General features: G+C 45.7%; 2 protein-coding genes across 2 annotated transcripts in view; one reads left to right on the plus strand and one right to left on the minus strand.

Annotated features, from left to right (window-relative positions):
• The first annotated feature begins 274 nt into the window (after nucleotides 1-274).
• On the plus strand, nucleotides 275-7,834 carry mttp (microsomal triglyceride transfer protein). The gene is made up of 18 exons (XM_028977476.1): nucleotides 275-402; nucleotides 1,211-1,398; nucleotides 1,538-1,681; nucleotides 2,425-2,532; nucleotides 2,633-2,749; nucleotides 2,850-2,989; nucleotides 3,089-3,239; nucleotides 3,363-3,520; nucleotides 4,016-4,184; nucleotides 4,345-4,452; nucleotides 4,532-4,744; nucleotides 5,117-5,328; nucleotides 5,436-5,533; nucleotides 5,630-5,751; nucleotides 5,880-6,107; nucleotides 6,293-6,417; nucleotides 6,891-7,061; nucleotides 7,199-7,834. The coding sequence occupies exons 1-18, from the start codon at nucleotides 324-326 to the stop codon at nucleotides 7,347-7,349; spliced, it is 2,682 nt and encodes an 893-aa protein (XP_028833309.1). The 5' UTR covers nucleotides 275-323; the 3' UTR covers nucleotides 7,350-7,834.
• Nucleotides 7,835-11,408: 3,574 nt separating this feature from the next.
• LOC114787778 (uncharacterized protein C4orf54-like) overlaps nucleotides 11,409-17,156 on the minus strand; it is a 6,836-nt gene continuing 1,088 nt past the window's right edge. Inside the window, exons 1-2 of the mRNA XM_028975628.1 lie at nucleotides 14,384-17,156; nucleotides 11,409-11,733 (exon numbers count right to left, since the gene is read on the minus strand). The exon at nucleotides 14,384-17,156 is cut by the window's right edge and continues 1,088 nt beyond it. Of these exons, the coding sequence (XP_028831461.1) occupies nucleotides 14,401-17,156 (2,756 nt within the window). The 3' untranslated portion in view covers nucleotides 11,409-11,733; nucleotides 14,384-14,400. The remainder of the gene's footprint in view (nucleotides 11,734-14,383) is intronic.

Here is a 17,156-nt window from a genome sequence, read left to right on the forward strand (position 1 = left end):
TCTCTGCACGCGGACACGTGTATTAAAATGACGATGATGATGGTGGTGGTGATGATGATGATGGGCCTCCATGCTCCGGTCATTTCGGAGCAGATCCTTTCATCAGGAACTGCTTGATCAGCCCAGATTATGTGGCAGAAGCGGATCCCTCCACGCGTGAACCGGGGCAGCGGCGGGGATTCGATCAGCCTGCCCGCTCGGGTTAATGATTCGCAGAGGGCCGCGCACTTAGTACCGGAGCGTGGAGTTTGGAGTCTGCCCTCCTCCGAGATAAACGCAGGCGAGCTTCCCCGTGTCCTCTCGAACCCTCCGCAGACCCCGCCATGCACCCGCCGCGCCTGGTCGCCGTGCTGCTCTGCGTGGCCGCCGCCGCCGCCGCCGCTTCCCACGCCGCCTCCGGAGGTGAGTGATCTCCGCGGTTCTCCTGCCGCCGCTGCTGTGGAATCAGATCTGGAACACAGATAGGAAAAAAAAAACATAAAAAAATACCACATTTCTGTACCATTATAAAGTCAAATGAATCTAATCTACTGCTGAACACAATGTTCATTATCAAGGTTTTACTTTCTTTCTCATTCATTCGGTCTCGAGTATTCGTTATTAAACAGGCAGAAGTTAAAAAATAGTCCAAATAATCAGATTTGGATTTTTCGAACACTTCTATTTCAAAAGGATTTTATTATTCTAGAGCCTCCGAAGGCACCGTTGCCTGGTGCAGTGATGCAATCCTGGAGTGACACGTCAGTCCTGATTAGGTGGAATTCATATTTATGTGATTGGCAGGCACTGTTCATTCATTCATGTTCGCGTCACCTGAAGTGGACATGGACGTTGTTCTGTTCGTTTGCTGCCATTTAAATCCAAATGTAGGAAGCTGTGGGGTTTATCAGAGAATGAGCTCATCACTAATTCCTGTTTCACAAGAAATCAATGTCTGAAATAATGAGATAAAACCTGAAGCTCATGGAACCTTTAGCCTCGCTTGCCATCTAGTGTTGAAGCTTCCACGTCAGTTCCTGGCTTTAATCAGATATCAAGTGCCATTGACACTCAATTACCAATAGATGGACCAGTCAAAGAAGATCTAACAAGTGGCCCAAGGAAAATGAAAGGAAGGGTTACTTTCTAACCCCCATCTTCTTCTACTTTCTGTTCTCAATTTGTTCCTCACTCCCCTGCGGTTTTTGGTCTCCTTCTCGTGTTTTTTCAGGTGCTAGTGTGGCGCTCAGGGTGAACAATGACCGGCTGTACAGATTCAGCTACAGCACAGAGGTCCTGCTGGACCGAGCCCAGGGGTCAAAGCAGGGCAGCACCAACTTCCGCATCTCCAGCGGAGTCGACATCAGCCTGGTGTGGAGGAACCCCAACAATGAAGACGAGCAGCTCCTCAGAATAGAGGTACAAAAAAGAAATGATCTCTAAATTATTCTTTTTTTCATTTTCATTTTCATTTATAGCCTTGTTTTCCATTTGAACTTGTGATTGCGTTATCTCCCACCATGATGGTTTATCTGCTGTTGCCCGCTTTGGTTCACAGATGTCAGATGTTACGATTGAGAATGCCGTGCCACGCTCCTCTGGGAAGAACATCTTCGAGGGCTCCTCAACCGAGGGCATCCTTGGAAAACAGAAACTTGCAACCCTGCAGAGGCCGTTTGTGGTTTCTTGGAAATCAGGGAAGGTACATATATCCATTTACATTTATGGAATATATCAGACACCCTTATCCAGAGCAACTTACAGAGCATTGTGTTAAAGCTGTCGAGTTCTTTTGTTGAATGTTTGTCAGATATTATGAGGGTTTAAAAAAAAAACAGCCTAACTGTAAAAAAATTGAAATAACTCAAAATTTCAAGGCAACTTAATGTAATTTTTTTTGTTTACATTTATGCCATTTATCAGACGCCCTTATCCAGGGCTCTTTACAATCAGTAGTTACAGGGACAGTCCCCCCTGGAGACACTCAGGGGTAAGTGTCTTGCTCAGGGACACAATGGTAGTAAGTGGGGATCGAACCTGTGGCTTTGTGGTCTTGTGGTTCACAGGTGCGCATGTTACACACTTGACTACTACCAACCCTGCAACGAGGGCCCATTTCCAACAACTAATTATATAGTTTTCAGATGATTTGTTTTTGGAACTACATGGTTTGAAAACTGTGCAGAAAGTTTCTGTGAAATTTTGAGTTTTCTCAACGAGACATTTTTACAGTGCTGCTGCCACATGCTATGATGTTTAGTGCTTGTTAAGCTGTTAAAGTGCCATAATGAATCATCTGAGTGGGTGTGATAGCTTGTCATTACATTGCCAAGTTTTTTAAATTTTAAATAAAAGGTAAGACGAGGCAAATGTCACATTTGTGTTTTTTTATCATAAGTTGCATTCATCACGTAATACTAAAAAAAAAAAAACACTCTCTCTTAGGTGAGAAGCCTCTTTGCCTACAAGACTGACCCCCCCATCATCAAGAACCTGAAGAGAGGTCTGGCTAGCATGCTGATGGTGCAAATGAAGTCCGGAAAGATGCTTGAGGTATTGCCACATTTTTTCCGATGCGCTCACCTGGACAGAAATATTACGTGCAGTGTTCAGGACGGCTGTGGGCCTGACTGTGGCTTCGTTCTCTCTACAGGCAGACGTGTCTGGAAAGTGTCACGTGGAGTACAAGGCAGCAAAAGGCCAGGTGACCCGAACCAAGATCATGGACAGCTGTAAAACCTCCGAGACCAGCTTCACCACGCACAGTACGGTATGTGAGCTCAGCCCGGAATTTCAAGACATTAGGAGCCCCCAGGGCTGCTATATAGAACATCGAAAGACAACTCTCTGTCCCTCGCTCGATTTTTCAGGTCCTGGGAGTGAGTGAAAAGTCGACCTCAGTTACAACCATCACTCTCCAGGACAGTTTTATCAAGTCTGCAACATCTGAGGAGGTGCACACTCTGGCCCTCAATGCTCGCTACACAGCCTCTGCTAAAGTCACGTCCAGGTAAATCACTTATGGTTTTTAAGTAAATCTCTAATGCTGCATATTGGGTTTTTTCGAATGTTGTTTGGACCTTTTTGAGTGAGGAATCTGTCTTTTTAGACAAACCTTGAAATTGCGCACAACTGAGGCAGGGCCCAGGGAGGTTGCTGGGAAAGACGCAGCCGGCGTGGTCAAATCAGTGGATCCCAAACTCATATCTGTGGGCCTTATGGCCGAAAAGGTCAAACCCCAGTGCAAAGGGTGCCCATCGGTGAGTGGGTGTTAATTCTTTTCAACACATTCAGATCCCAATGCATCAGGGTCGGTCATTAAATATTGCATTAAAGGACTTTTCACGGCCAGAGTCTCCTAGAATGACATTCTGTTCTCCTAGCTGTCAGAACTGTGGAAGAGACTGCGGAAAGATCTGGAACCGGATAGGCTGTCCACAGCCACAGCCCCTCGTGCCTTCCTAACTCTCATTCAGGGCCTGAGGAAGGCCAACAAGGCTGAGATTGTAAATGTTCTGAAGGGCTGCAGTAAGACAGCACTGTAAGTACTCGTCCACACACTGTGTCCCTCACTTATGCCATGGCCATGTAGTTACTGTATTAATATCATTAGTTACTGAATAATATAGAGGAGTTGTGTATTTAATTCTAGGATTGTTAAGAATCCTGTGTGTGTGTGTGTGTGTGTGTGTGCCTGTATACATTTTATTTTTAAAATTTTGTTCAATTTTTACATTTACATTCATGGCATTTATTAGACGCCCTGTGTATGGATGCACAGAAAAAGTCAACTGTAGCTGTTATTTGTTTAATGTGTTTTTCTCATTACAGTAGTTAAAAAATATTACTTTGCTGTTTTAATCTAAGTTGTCTAATTTATGCTATTCTATATGCAAACACGTGGATGCTATATTAAACTGGAACTCACAAGTAAACTTGCCTTATTTTCTTTAAATCCCATGCACCGTATTGGCACAGTGTTTTATACTATTTACCAGTTTACTCATACTATGAACTGGTCCCTTTTTCCATTCAGGCCTCAGTTAGTAGATGCTGTCACCTCGACCCAAACTACTGCATCTCTGGAAGCCATTCTGGAATTCCTGGACTTTACAAAAAAAGATGAGCTGGTCCTGCAGGAGCGTTTCCTTTATGCGTGTGGCTTCGCCTCCCACCCATCTGAGAGTATGCTGCAGGCATTGCTAGTGAGTATACTTCCCCTATATATTAGATCCCCTAAGGGTTTTTACATCACACAAGTGCAGATAAATAGATTCATGGTTACATAGCCTAATTACTTGCATATTGTGGATAAGCATGAAATAAAATACTATGCATACTATAAGTTGTGCTTTATTTTTTTAGAATATTTTAAAGGGAAAGATTGCCAACAATGACATCAAGGAATCTGTGGTCATCATCATGGGAGCCCTTGTGCAAAAGCTTTGTGAGAGAGGAAGCTGTGATCTCCCGGTAGGGCTTGAAACCTGCTCCAGATGTATTTCAGAAGGGATCTTTACATGCTCATTGAGTTGTTGCATGTACTCTGCAGGCTGTAGTTCAGGCCAAGAAGCTGATCTTGGAGGGCCCACGTAATATGAAGGATGAGGCTGAGGTCCAGATGTACCTGCTGGCCCTGAAAAATGCCCTGCTGCCTGAAGCGATCCCCTTGCTGACTGAATTTGCAGAGTCAGAGGTTGGGGCCTACAGCAACATCGCCATCACGGCCCTGCCAAGATATGATATGGAGCTCATCACTGATGAGGTACGGGATACAAATGATACAGTTTTGCGTTTTCTAACAGTAAAAACCACTCCTGTTCATTTCATTGGTGTGGCATCTACATTGGGGATATCAGGACTGACATTGATGAGAACTAAACAAATGTGTTTAAGTAAAATGTACACTTTATAAAATATTATACAATGGCTGATAGGCAATCCATAAATCCAAAAATAAAATTAAAAAGTGAGAGCAAAATGCAAGATTAACACTTAGAATAGAAGGTAGAATAATGTATGTGGTTGGAACAGCAGATTCAAACCCATTGAAATCACAATAGAAACAAACAGGAAAGTACACATCAACAGTCATCTCCTGCTATCATTTAACCAATTTGTTGCTTTGAACTTTTAGGTGAAACGTACTCTGAATCGGATTTACCACCAGAACCGACGTGTCTATGAAAAGAATGTGAGGGTGGCCGCTGCCGATGTCATTTTCAGCACCAACCCATCATTCATGGAGGTGAAGAACCTTCTGCTTTCCATTGGCCATTTGCCTCACGAGATGAACAAATACATGTTGTCTAAGGTCCAGGACATTCTGCGCTTTGAAATGCCCGTCAGGTGAGTGTCAGGAGAACTTCCACCTACTGTTATCCTGTTTCGTTTTATTTTCACTCATTATCAACATAATCTTGATAACTGGTCTTTAATGATTGTATCATTTTCAGTAAAACGGTCAGGCAAGTCATGAAGGACATGATCTCTCACAACTACAACCGCTTTGCCAAGGCTGGTTCATCTTCTGCATATGCAGGGTTCATGGCACGTAAGTGACCATCAGACACTTTGATTAAACTACATTTTTCGCTCAATGATATGTTTTCTCTGAAAGCCACTCGTTAACTTTTAAGTATCTCTTTAGAAACTGTGGATGTCACATCCACCTACAGTCTGGATATCCTCTATTCTGGCTCGGGGATCATGAGGAGGAGCAACATGAACATCTATGGCCAAAGCAACGGTGCCTTCCTTCATGGACTTCAGGTATTGGATCTTTCCACAGAGTGACATGAATAATTTTTGAATGCATTTCTTCAGCTCAGAAATACGTTACCTTTGCAAATAAAACAACTGTGTGCATTTTTGGCTGTTAATCTGAAATATAATAATAGGTGGCACTGGAAGCCCAGGGGCTAGAGACTCTGATTGCTGCCACAGCCGACGAGGGCGAGGAGGACCTTGAGTCGTACGCTGGCATGTCTGCACTACTTTTCAACATCCAGCTCCGACCAGTCACCTTCTTCAAGGGCTACAGTGATCTCATGTCCAAGATCTTCTCCATGTCTGGTGACCCTATCAGTGTTGTTAAAGGCCTCATTCTGCTGACTGATCATTCACAGGTTGGTGCTGCAGTTCCTGCTATCAGAGGGGCAGATAGAGTCTTGAGGAAAGCCAAGATAAAACATTTTAAATCATTTTTATATGTTATCCACATGGGCAGTTGTTCTTAACTGTGCAAAATGACAATCCCTTCACCCTATATATATATATATACACTGATTGTTTTTTTTCTTCCTTTTTTCAGGTCATTCAGCTACAATCTGGACTTAAGGCCTCTGCAGAGTTCCAGGGTGGTTTGGCAATTGACATATCAGGTGGAATGGAGATCAGTCTGTGGTACCGTGAATCAAAGACCAGCATCAACAGCAGGTTTGAACCATGTTTCTTGATTAAATGCCTATGCTAGATATGATGTGTGTTCGTCTTAACAGCCACCGGCATAGGAGGGTGTCATGCCCTGGTAAATCACATATTTTCAGATTTCACCACAGAGGTCACGTCAGCCCGCTCTTTGTCTTCCCTGTGTATTTTGGCCAGCATTTGGTTGTAGCGATGGTGGCAGGCGAATAGAACTGGCACAGGCAGGTGTGTGGATCAGTAGAGGTTGCTGTGCTCCACCTAACAGATGGACAGACTATCTATAGAGTGAAACAACCCCAGGCACTGATCATTTCGCAAGATCAGACCAGAGTACAATGTACTGACACAGAGCTTCATAAACATTTATAAAAATTATTCAAATTAGAATTTCACAATTTCAGCATTGTTGTATTTAATTACCATTAAAGTTCCTTAATGTCTTTCACCTTAAACTGTGATGTAATTTTTTGTTTCTTTTAAAGGGGAGCTCTGGTAGTTACAGGCAATGTGACCGTGGACATGGACTTTGCTAGCATGGGCATGGAGGTGAGCTTTGAGACTGAGGCTGGTTTGGACTTCATCACCACTGTCCAGTTCTCTGAGTATCCATTCCTGGTGTGCATTCAGATGGAGAAAGCGACCTTCCCCTTTAGGTAACATCTAGCTTCCTACGTTTCAAATGCACCCACAGTGGATTTAATGCAGATGGTTTACGTTGGAATGTTTCTTCGCAGCACAATTTGCTCAGTGGACCCTGGTATTAGTCACAAGTTTTTGGTTTATCCTACAGGGAGAAGCTGGCTAAATTTGAGAAGCTTCCACAAGGAAAGACCTTTGCGTCCAGGAGAGGAAAGAGCGCCCTGGTGGCAGGCTCTGAGTTCCCCCTGCACCAGGAGAACTCCAACATGTGCAAACGTGTGCACGGGGAGAGCGGCTGGTAGAGCAGTTTCACAGAAAACATGCAAGAGAAGCTGGAGAAGGGGGGTCATTTAAGGCTTTCAGTGAGAGCAGCTTAGTCCTAGGGGCTCTGGGTTAATAGTGATTCCAAAAAAACAGCCGGCCTGAAACAACTGTTACTCACAAGTAGCACAGGTTGACAAATCTGAAGTTAGTCTGGCGTGCGTATTTCCAGAGTTATACCTTTTTGCACTGTTAAAGTCAGAGCTCCATCTTGCCCCCCTCCTCCACACAGTTATTTATTATCGTCATCTAACACACTTCAATTGAAAACTGCAAACTAGCCGAGCTAGGGACCAACACAATTTTATGACAAAAGACAACATGTTTACATGCATCAGTCTATTTAAACTTTTTTTGTTGTGAAAGTTGCTTTTTCAGCACATTTGTTGACCATGGATTTGTCGGCCTTATGAATTTGTTTTTTTATAAAATTACATGTAAATATCACTGAGTACTGTACACTGACTAAAGCCCAGTACCCAAATGATATCTATATGCATGTTTGTGTATGTGTATATATATAAAAATGTGCTTCATTTCACACTGAACTACGAATAGACAAATGTTTAGAGAATTGCAAAAACAGCTGCAGTGGCAAACTGACCGACTTTCAAAAAGTGAATGTGATAATGAAAGAAAATACATTTTGTCTCTGAACTGTGGGTTGATTTTAAATTAAGTTATTTCTGTTTTCATTTACCACATATTTGCATTTGCAAATGTCAAATTTTGCACGTGTTTCACTTCATCCAGTAGCCATTACAGCAGGGTAATTCATTGGTAAAATAATAATGTAAAAAGAATAAGCAGTTGAGCAGCATGAAGATCATTTACCTCTAATGAAACATTACATTGGACTGAAAATAATTGTTTTTTTATCTGATTATGTTATCTCATTGAAATGAATAATGTAATTTTTATGACTTTATGATATGAATTCAAGCTTTTTCAGTTTCTTCAATATGAGAAACTGATACACAGGTGGCTTACATAGATATATTTTTGTCTTTCTAACACTTTCTAAGGAGTGTTAGAAAAAATATTACATGTCAAAAATTGAATTCTATGCTTCATTTTAGCATTCTATTTTTAAGCTGTAAATAAGGGACAAGCTTTCAGCTTTAAAAGTCTTCCTAAACTACATCAAAGGCACATATCTGCGTAGCTGGATTGCAAATGTGAGGATACATTTACAGCAAATGCCTGCCACCATCTCCCACTCATAAATGGCACATAATTAAGACAGGTGAAACATAACCCAGGACAGAGTCTTGCGCCCCCTGTCCACATTTGGGAAACTCCAGGATCGAAGCCAAGTGAAGGAGTCAGAGGATGCCGGAGGTGCCAGCACCTTACTTTTTTTTTTTAGGAAAAGTGTGTGCGTGTGTGTTTGGAAGCGGGTGGTGGGGGTGTTAATGAAACCTGGTGAGGTTTGGTGAGATTGTTATTTTACTGGCTCTGCTGGCTCTAGGATGCAGCTAGGATCATCCACTGGGTGGCAGCTGTCACTGAGCCTGACAGGCGGGTCGTCACGGCCTGTCGCCACGGACACAGTGGAGCAGCTGGGGGCAAGGGGATGTCTGTCAGTCTGGCCTGTACCATGACAACCATGTCAACAAAGGCACAAACTGTCAGGTGGGGCTAATGCCATGTGCCGGCTGATGTTACAGTGGCCCTTGGAAAGCTTACCTTGCACACGGGCAGACATCCAAGCGGCCAGAAGCCTTGCAGTGTAAATCAATGAAACGTACCCCAACAACTGCTGCCATCTCTCTCTCACTCTCTCTCTCTCTAGACTTTTAAAGATATTTACAGCTTACACATTGAACATTTTTAGCATCCTTATCCCCAAAACATCTAAAATAGGGAAACAAGTACCAAAATAGATGGCTTATCAAAATTACTGTATTGTTTTATTGTGTGTAATGGAACACAGAAAAATTAGCATGTTAGTGGATGTCGCATCAGCTTACAATTCATTTTATTACATTGACAACAAAGCTTGAGTGTCAGTCTTCTTTTCATACATCCTTTATAGAGCCCATCTTATCCATTGTGAAGCAGCAGCAGTGTCCCTCCTGTTGTACTTCCAGGCAGCCACTTGACTTCATCTCAACATCCTTCTGACCTTCTCAATGTGACAAACACCAACTTAAACTTCCATCAGCACAAGCCTTGATCATGTGTCACCTCAACAAAGGGAAAATCGATGTTTCCTTGATTATTTCATTGGTGGGATAGGGCTGCTTGAAGGAGTCCCTGAACTGTACGAAACTGTTGGCTCAATTTGGACACCAAAAATTCTAAAAAAAAAATATCCATGAAAATTATATAGATCTTTCTTGTTTTATGCTCACGCTTTGCACCTAATGATGTGTTTTTAGTGTCACTTTGAAAATAGAGCACTCTGAGTGAATCACGAAACCAGTGACAAAAGCGTCACTGCGGGACACACCACTAAGGATACGCATATATCCATTGTGCATCAGCATAAATCCTTGGCCTTCAAGAAATATTTCACTGTAACTAAATATTAAAATTCTTGGCTTGGAGTTGTGTTGTATCACAGCTTTTTGATACTGATTCATTTTGTGATCCCCTAAAATCAATGACAATTTTTTTGCCTATACCTATCTTGCAAATCTGAACATTAAAAAAATGCAGGAAAATAGACTGACCAGCAGCTCCATGTACTCTGGCAGAGCTTGCAGTGGATGACAAAATGCACAGGTACAAGTTGGGCATGTATGAGGGAAAGTGTAAAAAAACACAATTAGAAATTATTTTAAAATGGACTGTTTAGGTGTAATGTACAGCATCCTTTACTGCTTTTAAAACCGCTTACTAGCAGGCTACAATGATAGGTGATGGTACAGTAGCTTTTTTTTAATTGTGCAAAAGTAAGATCAAATCAAGATGACTTGTATTTAATGAAATGCACGTTTAGAAATGCAAATGTAATCCCCGTAGTCATTTACCTCCATGGAGTTCCATTCATTGAGAACTCTCTCCCGGCTGACCTCTGTTGAGATGAATGACCTCTCTATAACGGCCCTATATTTAGCACATTCAGCAGTGTGCAGGGGGATTCCTGCCAAGGCTCCTCTAGACAGGCTTTGGAAACAACAGCATGCAGCCAGTTTGAAGCTTTATGAACCAGTCATACAAATAGCAATTAATGGCTCCTTCATAGCAGATTCGGTACACTGGATTGCTGTGTCAATAACATTAGCAGTCAAAGGTTTTACATGAAATGCACATATCTGTCACTTAAACAATATTGAATCAATTATACAATCATGAATTGCCAAATGAGTCAAGAGTCCGCTCAGCGAGAACATACAGTCCGCCTTGTCCAATCATTAACTATACAACATGACCTTACCATTGCACTCAGTATTCACACACGCACATACACACTCTCAGAAACGTTCTCTCCACGCGCCCTCATTAGACTCCCATTAATCATCTTTATCCTCTGACTCTTTCTGGCTTCACTGAAGCCCAGCAGCTACTCGGACTTCATGGAGTGGCTTCTCCGGACAGCCTCACATTCAAGGACAGTAGCCAGATTTCCACTACCCACAGGAACACATTTTCTGTGTTTCTGTGTTTGTGCTTCAACAGTGTATAAAATGGGAGAAATGAGGATGTTGTAGAAACACGTCAACAACTCACAGGTTTTGTAAGGCCAAGAAAAGCAGCAATGGATGACTGGGCAAGTGACAGCAGTGATTCTGGCTGAAAGAGGTGAAATTGGTCTCGTCTTTGTGGTCATATAATGCTTATCTAAGACCTAATAGCTCCGTTGTATTTACAAAAGAAATGACGTCATGTGGCAGTTCAAAATTATAGTAACCTTCAACACAGCAGTGGAGGGATAGTGTGCCTTGGATGAATGGATGGATGGAAGAATGAATGGATGAATGTCCCATTGAACTGAATGTCTTAAACACTCTTTTTTACTGGGAAAGAACGTAATTGGGTAGAGCTTAGAAAACAAAACAAAAAAAACATACAAACTGTATTGAAATGAGAAATTCAATAAAGATCATATATATTTTGCTTCTAGTAATGAACACATCAAGATCACATATGATTCACAAAAGGGGTTGACAAGGGCTTATAAATGAGCCAGTAGTTTTTTAGTTCCCAAAGTACTGCAGCCTAACTTGTATTGTATGTATTGTGTAATTAATCGGTAGCTGGCATCACTTGCATCAATTTAACACTGCATCATGAAGCAACTGCACAGGAAATGGAGTTGAGTTTACAGGAAACAGTTCTGCTACTGAAGACAGAAACAGTGGACAGCATGTCTCTGGGGAATTATGGACAGAAGGAACCAGTGTATGTTCCAGAAACCTGTGGCAAACAAAGATATGGGGTGGAATTAGATAAAATTATCAAAATATAAAATAGATGTCACATAGATGTTAAAAATACAAGGGACTCGTTTCATTCAGTCCCTTCTGGGCTACTGTACAAACATGGTGACACAATATGACAGAGTCAATGGAAGAATTCATAGAATGCACAGATGTGAGTAATATATTCAGTTTCTAAATTCTTAATACTAAAATGTTTGAGTGGTGCTGGGTCCACTACACAAACATTTATGATAAACAGTGCACACTGAGTACCACATACTGTATGTCCAGGTAAAATAATAATAGTAGAAGTAAAAATCGTCTCTTTAACCCATCACTTCAATAAAACTACTTATCAAAAATTTTATTTAAAAGAATGTTATTAATTACGCTATTAAATTATTAAAATCCTAAAAATGATCAATAGCACCAAAAAAACAATTTCTTTAAATATTTAAGCTTAAAATGATAAAATGACATGCTATAAAACAAAGGCAACTTTGCAAGTACATGTGGTGATATTAAAATGATTACAAAATTAAACAGAAGAACAATTACTGACTGAAATATAATATACAATGTATTCTCTGAGCCGGAGAGTGAAATAAATTAAACCAGTCTCCACTCGCCATCCCCGGCGCATTACGTTTCTCAGCAAGTGCCTCTTCAGACAGGTCAGTGCTATACATAATTCTGATGAGCATGTCCATAAACTTGAATTTATGGTGGCACACATGCGAGCCTCTCGATTCCCAGTGTGCATAGTACAAGCGCCTTCGCTTGCATCGTGCCTAGAAAGCTCGTAATAGTGCACAATAGTGCAAAGAGTGTTGCCATGGTGCTTCACGCAAAAGGCGGGTCAAAAGGTTACCCATGACCCAGTGTGTGCCGTGCTCTTTCCGTGTCTATTGTGCAGAGGCTGGATGTCCAAGCCGCACTAGCGGGGGCCTAAAAAAAGTGCAGCCACTCGCCACAGCCCCCCCCCCCCAAGGCCCCCAGACCTCCGACTGATCGCTCCCAGCAGCTGTCATCCGCCTGCATCAGCACAACAAATACTTCACACGGGCTGACCTTTCCTCACGACCACTAGCGCAGGCAAGCGTCTGCGCGCTGCTAACCCCTCTCTGTCCCGCTCTCTCTTACTCTCACTCGCCCTTTTTCCCTCTTTCCACTCCTAATCCCCCTTCTGCTCCGCTTCTCTGGCCATTCCAACGCCTTGCCACGACACGATGCGAAGCGCGGGATTACATTTATCCTCCACACGTTGGGTGTGCGTGTGTACGCCCGCCAGTTTTCAGTGTGTGCGAGTGAATAACCAAGAGGCACGCACAGAAGATCAAGGGGTCAGGCGGGCTGAACCGTCTCACTAGTGGACATGCAAGCTCTTGAACTTTTGAACTTTGCCTGTGTATTTTTTTTTATTTCAAATATGTACTATTTTATGTGTACTATACTGTACTATATTTATGTGTGTAGCTTTTAATAACTATAGACAATTACATAAAATTACCAAGGAATGTAATGGAAAGAAACAATCATTTTTAATACATTTTTAAAGAGCTATTACTGTTTTTTTTTTTTTTTCTAATCTCACCAGCACATCACTGTCCAGATGGAGAAACCAGGAGTGCGCACTCTGTGCCGAGCAGCTACTAGCGCAGGGCTCGGTTTACAGTGATATGTTCCGGCAGCTTAATTAATACTCACTGACTGAGCTCACCGACACGGGCTCTTTACTACAATACAACAAGTACCTGGCAGTAAAGGGTGGATGCAGAGGAGCTTTCTCCCCTCGCCAGCACACTGACTATCGGCAGTGCTCATCCATGAATTACTAAGGATAGATGGTCTATGTATAGCTTATTCTGAATGGTTCACCACAGCGCCAGGCTTGGAACCAATCGTTCGTATCGCTGTCAAGGAGGCGTCAGGGTGAAAACTTAACATCAATATTTTGAGCACCAGACACTGGCAGGGATCCACTGAATCGCTGAAATATTCTGCAGGGTATAGCGGCGTTTACCATGGGAATACACTCTCTCCACTCCCTCCTTAATGTGAGCAAAAGCATTTAAACGCATCACCAGATATAAAAAAAGTTATAAAAACACAATAGGTTTGGCCCCAACCTCGGATTTAAAAAATACATGCGCTACTCTTTCAAAATTGGAACTGCTTAAAACAGACGCAACTGTCAGGTTTTGGAATGAAATGAAACAGCAAACACATTCCTTCCAATAGTGCCCAAACCGTGCCAGTATCTTTTCAAGCATGCTAAACAAAGACATTTTGTTCAAGGCCAATAGTCTGAGCCTCTGTGGATAAGCAATGTGTTCCTACGGACATTAAAACCATGGCGGCCTAGCGGGAAAGGAAGCGGACCCGTAATCAGAAGGTTGCCCGTTCGAATCCCGAGCTACCAAGGTGGCACTGAGGTGACCGTCCCCACACATGGCTGCCCACTGCTCACCAAGGGTGACAGGTTACACGTTTTGTTGTGTCACCGTGTGTTGCGTTTCACAATGACAATCACTTCGCTTTGACTTGAAGAGACTGTGTCTTTTTTTAATAGAATTTTTTTTTTTTTATAAATTTTTGGGACAAAAAAAAAAGAAGAAACGAACGTGAATGTTAACAGCACTTACGGGTTTCTATTTGCTGGTTATCTGTGCTCTACAACAAAACTCATGGTAGTTCCATCAAAAGAGGGCGGGGCAATGATGCGGGGGCCTTGCTGGGTTGTGATGCTGATGACCGGTTTCCCTCCAGGGGGTAGTGTTGCCTCCTCGGCCGCGCCCTGTGGGAGGAGGCAGGCGCTGCCCGCCCCCGCCTCTTTGCCATTTGCCCCCTCCGACACCTCGTCGCCCTCCGAGTGTGAAACGGAAGGAGGGTGAGCGGCAAAAGTGGTCGGCGAAGACAGCAGGCCTGGGTAGATCATGTATGTGGGGGCAAACGCGGCAGCCGGGTTGAGCGCCAGGGGGGAGAGGGGCACCGGCATGGGGGTAAATGCTTGAGGAGGGGTGACGGGCACGTCCACGTACTGCCCCGTCTCTGGGTCGTACAGCCGCTTGGTGGCCGGCTGCACCGGCGTGTCCACCAGGTAGTAGTGTCCCGTGGTGGGATCCAGCAGCATCTTCCTCTGCGTCTGATGGACAGCCTCCGCCACGGGCATGGCGGGCGCCACCGAGGGGGAGACGCAGATGACCTGGGGCGCGGCCAGAGGGTGGTGGAAAAAGGTGGCGGCCGCGGTGGGGCTCTGTGGGCTCCAGGATTCCATGATGATGGGCGAAGGTTTGAGGGACTGATGGGAACACTTGGCCCCTGCGCTGCTGGCCTGGCTGGATGCCTTGGCGCCGGGAGGGGCAGGCCGGACCTCTTTGGCACAGACTTTGAATGGGATGGTTAAGTAGTTCTCAGGGTCCAGCGCTGGCGCCGATTTGCTCTTGCACATGTTTGTTTCAGGGGGCGTTATTTTTAAGGAAAGAGGGGTTTTGGGGGGCGCATTTTTGACAGCCGGAGCGGGCTGCAGCACACTGACGCTGGACCCACCGCCGGCAAGAGGGGCTTTGGGGCTCCTGTCAAACCTGAACACGCATCCGTTATTGAAAGTGTCGCCACTGTGCTCCTCGCTGGTGATGAGCGACAGGACGTGGCTGTCCGCCACCGGGAGGGGCGCCTGCGTCTTGCGCTTCCACTCGTTGCGGTCGAACACGTAGAGCTGCTCCATCGTTTTCACCGCCGCCCTCAGCTTCTCCAGCGCGACGTGATTGGTCGCTTTGGATTCGGGCCTCCTGTCGGCGCAGTCGGCGGCTCTGTCCTGCTTCGGCTTGGACGTTTTCGCTTCGATCTTCAGTTGGAACTCGGACTGGCCGCCGACGTGGTGCTGCTTTACGCACGCAGCGCTGCCCGCCGTGTTCGTGTTCGTGTTCACGGACTGGCACTTGATGACCATCGGCACCTGGGACGACTTCTTATCCGGTTCCTTTTTCGACGTCTTGCCCTCTGACCTCGACAACGGGGCCCCGGGGGGTTTACTGTCGCCGCCGTCTGGCGACACTAAACGGTACGAGCTTTTGACCAGCTTGCGCACGTCGCGCACCTGGTGAATGGGCGTCTGCAGTTTGCACTTATTGTCCCTGATGTCCCTGACCGTGAAATGGGGCACGCGGTCCGACGGCGACGGCATCTGGCACTTGGACTCGTACGTGGGTTTGAGCGGCGCGTGGGCGATATTGGGGGTCAGGAGGCTGGCGATGTCTTCCTTCACGCTGCGTATCCGGATTTTGATCTCCGGGGCCCTCCTGGCCTCTCCTCGCTCCGCGGGCCGCGGGGTCACTCGCTCCCCCTCCCGGTCCTTGGCGAGGAGCTGGGAGCTCGGCACGTACAAGAGCGACATCTTCGTTAGCTTGCTGTTGACAGACTCGCGCCCCCCGTCCCCGACGACCTCCGGCGGCCGAGGCGCGTCCCCCGCCTCGGTTTCATGTGCGCCGCGCTCCGCGTCGCCCGCCCGCTGCTCGCCATCCTTCCAGGATTTGAAGGCGCTGTTCTCGCTGCGTGCCAGGGCTCCCTTCTTGGCTTCGCACGCGTCGGGTTTAAAAGTCGGTCCCGCTGCGTCCTCGGGAAGCTCCGCTCCGTTGTCCTGAACGGGCGTGGCCGCGCGCGGCCCGCCGTCCTCCTTGTTACAGTCATTGTCGGAGACGATGTCCGCCACCTCGACCGGTTCGTCCGAACTAAGAACGGCACAAGCCGAGCCTGTTTCTGACGCGTCCAGGGCTTCCCTGTGTTTGTGCGTAAAACTGGGGGGGTCTCGGACCTCGCCCCTCTCCATTTTACGCTCCTGCTCGAAGCGCATTTTCTTGGAGATGACGTTCTTTAAAAGGCTGGAGGCGAAAATGGCTTTCTTGTGAGTGTCCCCCGTGCTCTCGGGGTCGGCGTGCGAGTGGGCGACCTCGCTGCCCGGCTTCGGCGGCAAGGTGGCGGTAACCTCATCCGCGGAACGCGACCCTGCGACATTTTCCACACATTTCGCGGGCCTTTTGCGCTCGGCCGGCGTCTCCTCGACGTCGCAAGTCAACTTCAACGTGGCGACGGTTTCGCACTGTCCTTCTGGACACCGAGCGTCTTTGGAGACGGGGCGCTCCTTCTGAGCGTTACACGGTAACGTTTTGCTGTGGTTGTTTTTGGGGCGCGCTTTGGACTGGGGGGGCCTCGGGTGGGCCGGGCCGCCGTTTTTACAGTTCGCGCCTCTGCTCAGCTCGAACGTCGACGCGGCGTTCTTGCGCGCCGACGCGTGTCGCTCGCGCCCGTGCGTCACGTGGCCGTAACTGAGGTCCACGAACGCCGACCACTTGTCGGCACAGCACGGCACCACCACGCCGTGCTCGGACACGGAGGAGTCGCTGGACGCGCGCAAGTGGA

Source organism: Denticeps clupeoides, chromosome 4 (genome assembly GCF_900700375.1).
Source record: "Denticeps clupeoides chromosome 4, fDenClu1.1, whole genome shotgun sequence".
Taxonomy (NCBI): Eukaryota; Metazoa; Chordata; class Actinopteri; order Clupeiformes; family Denticipitidae; genus Denticeps; species Denticeps clupeoides.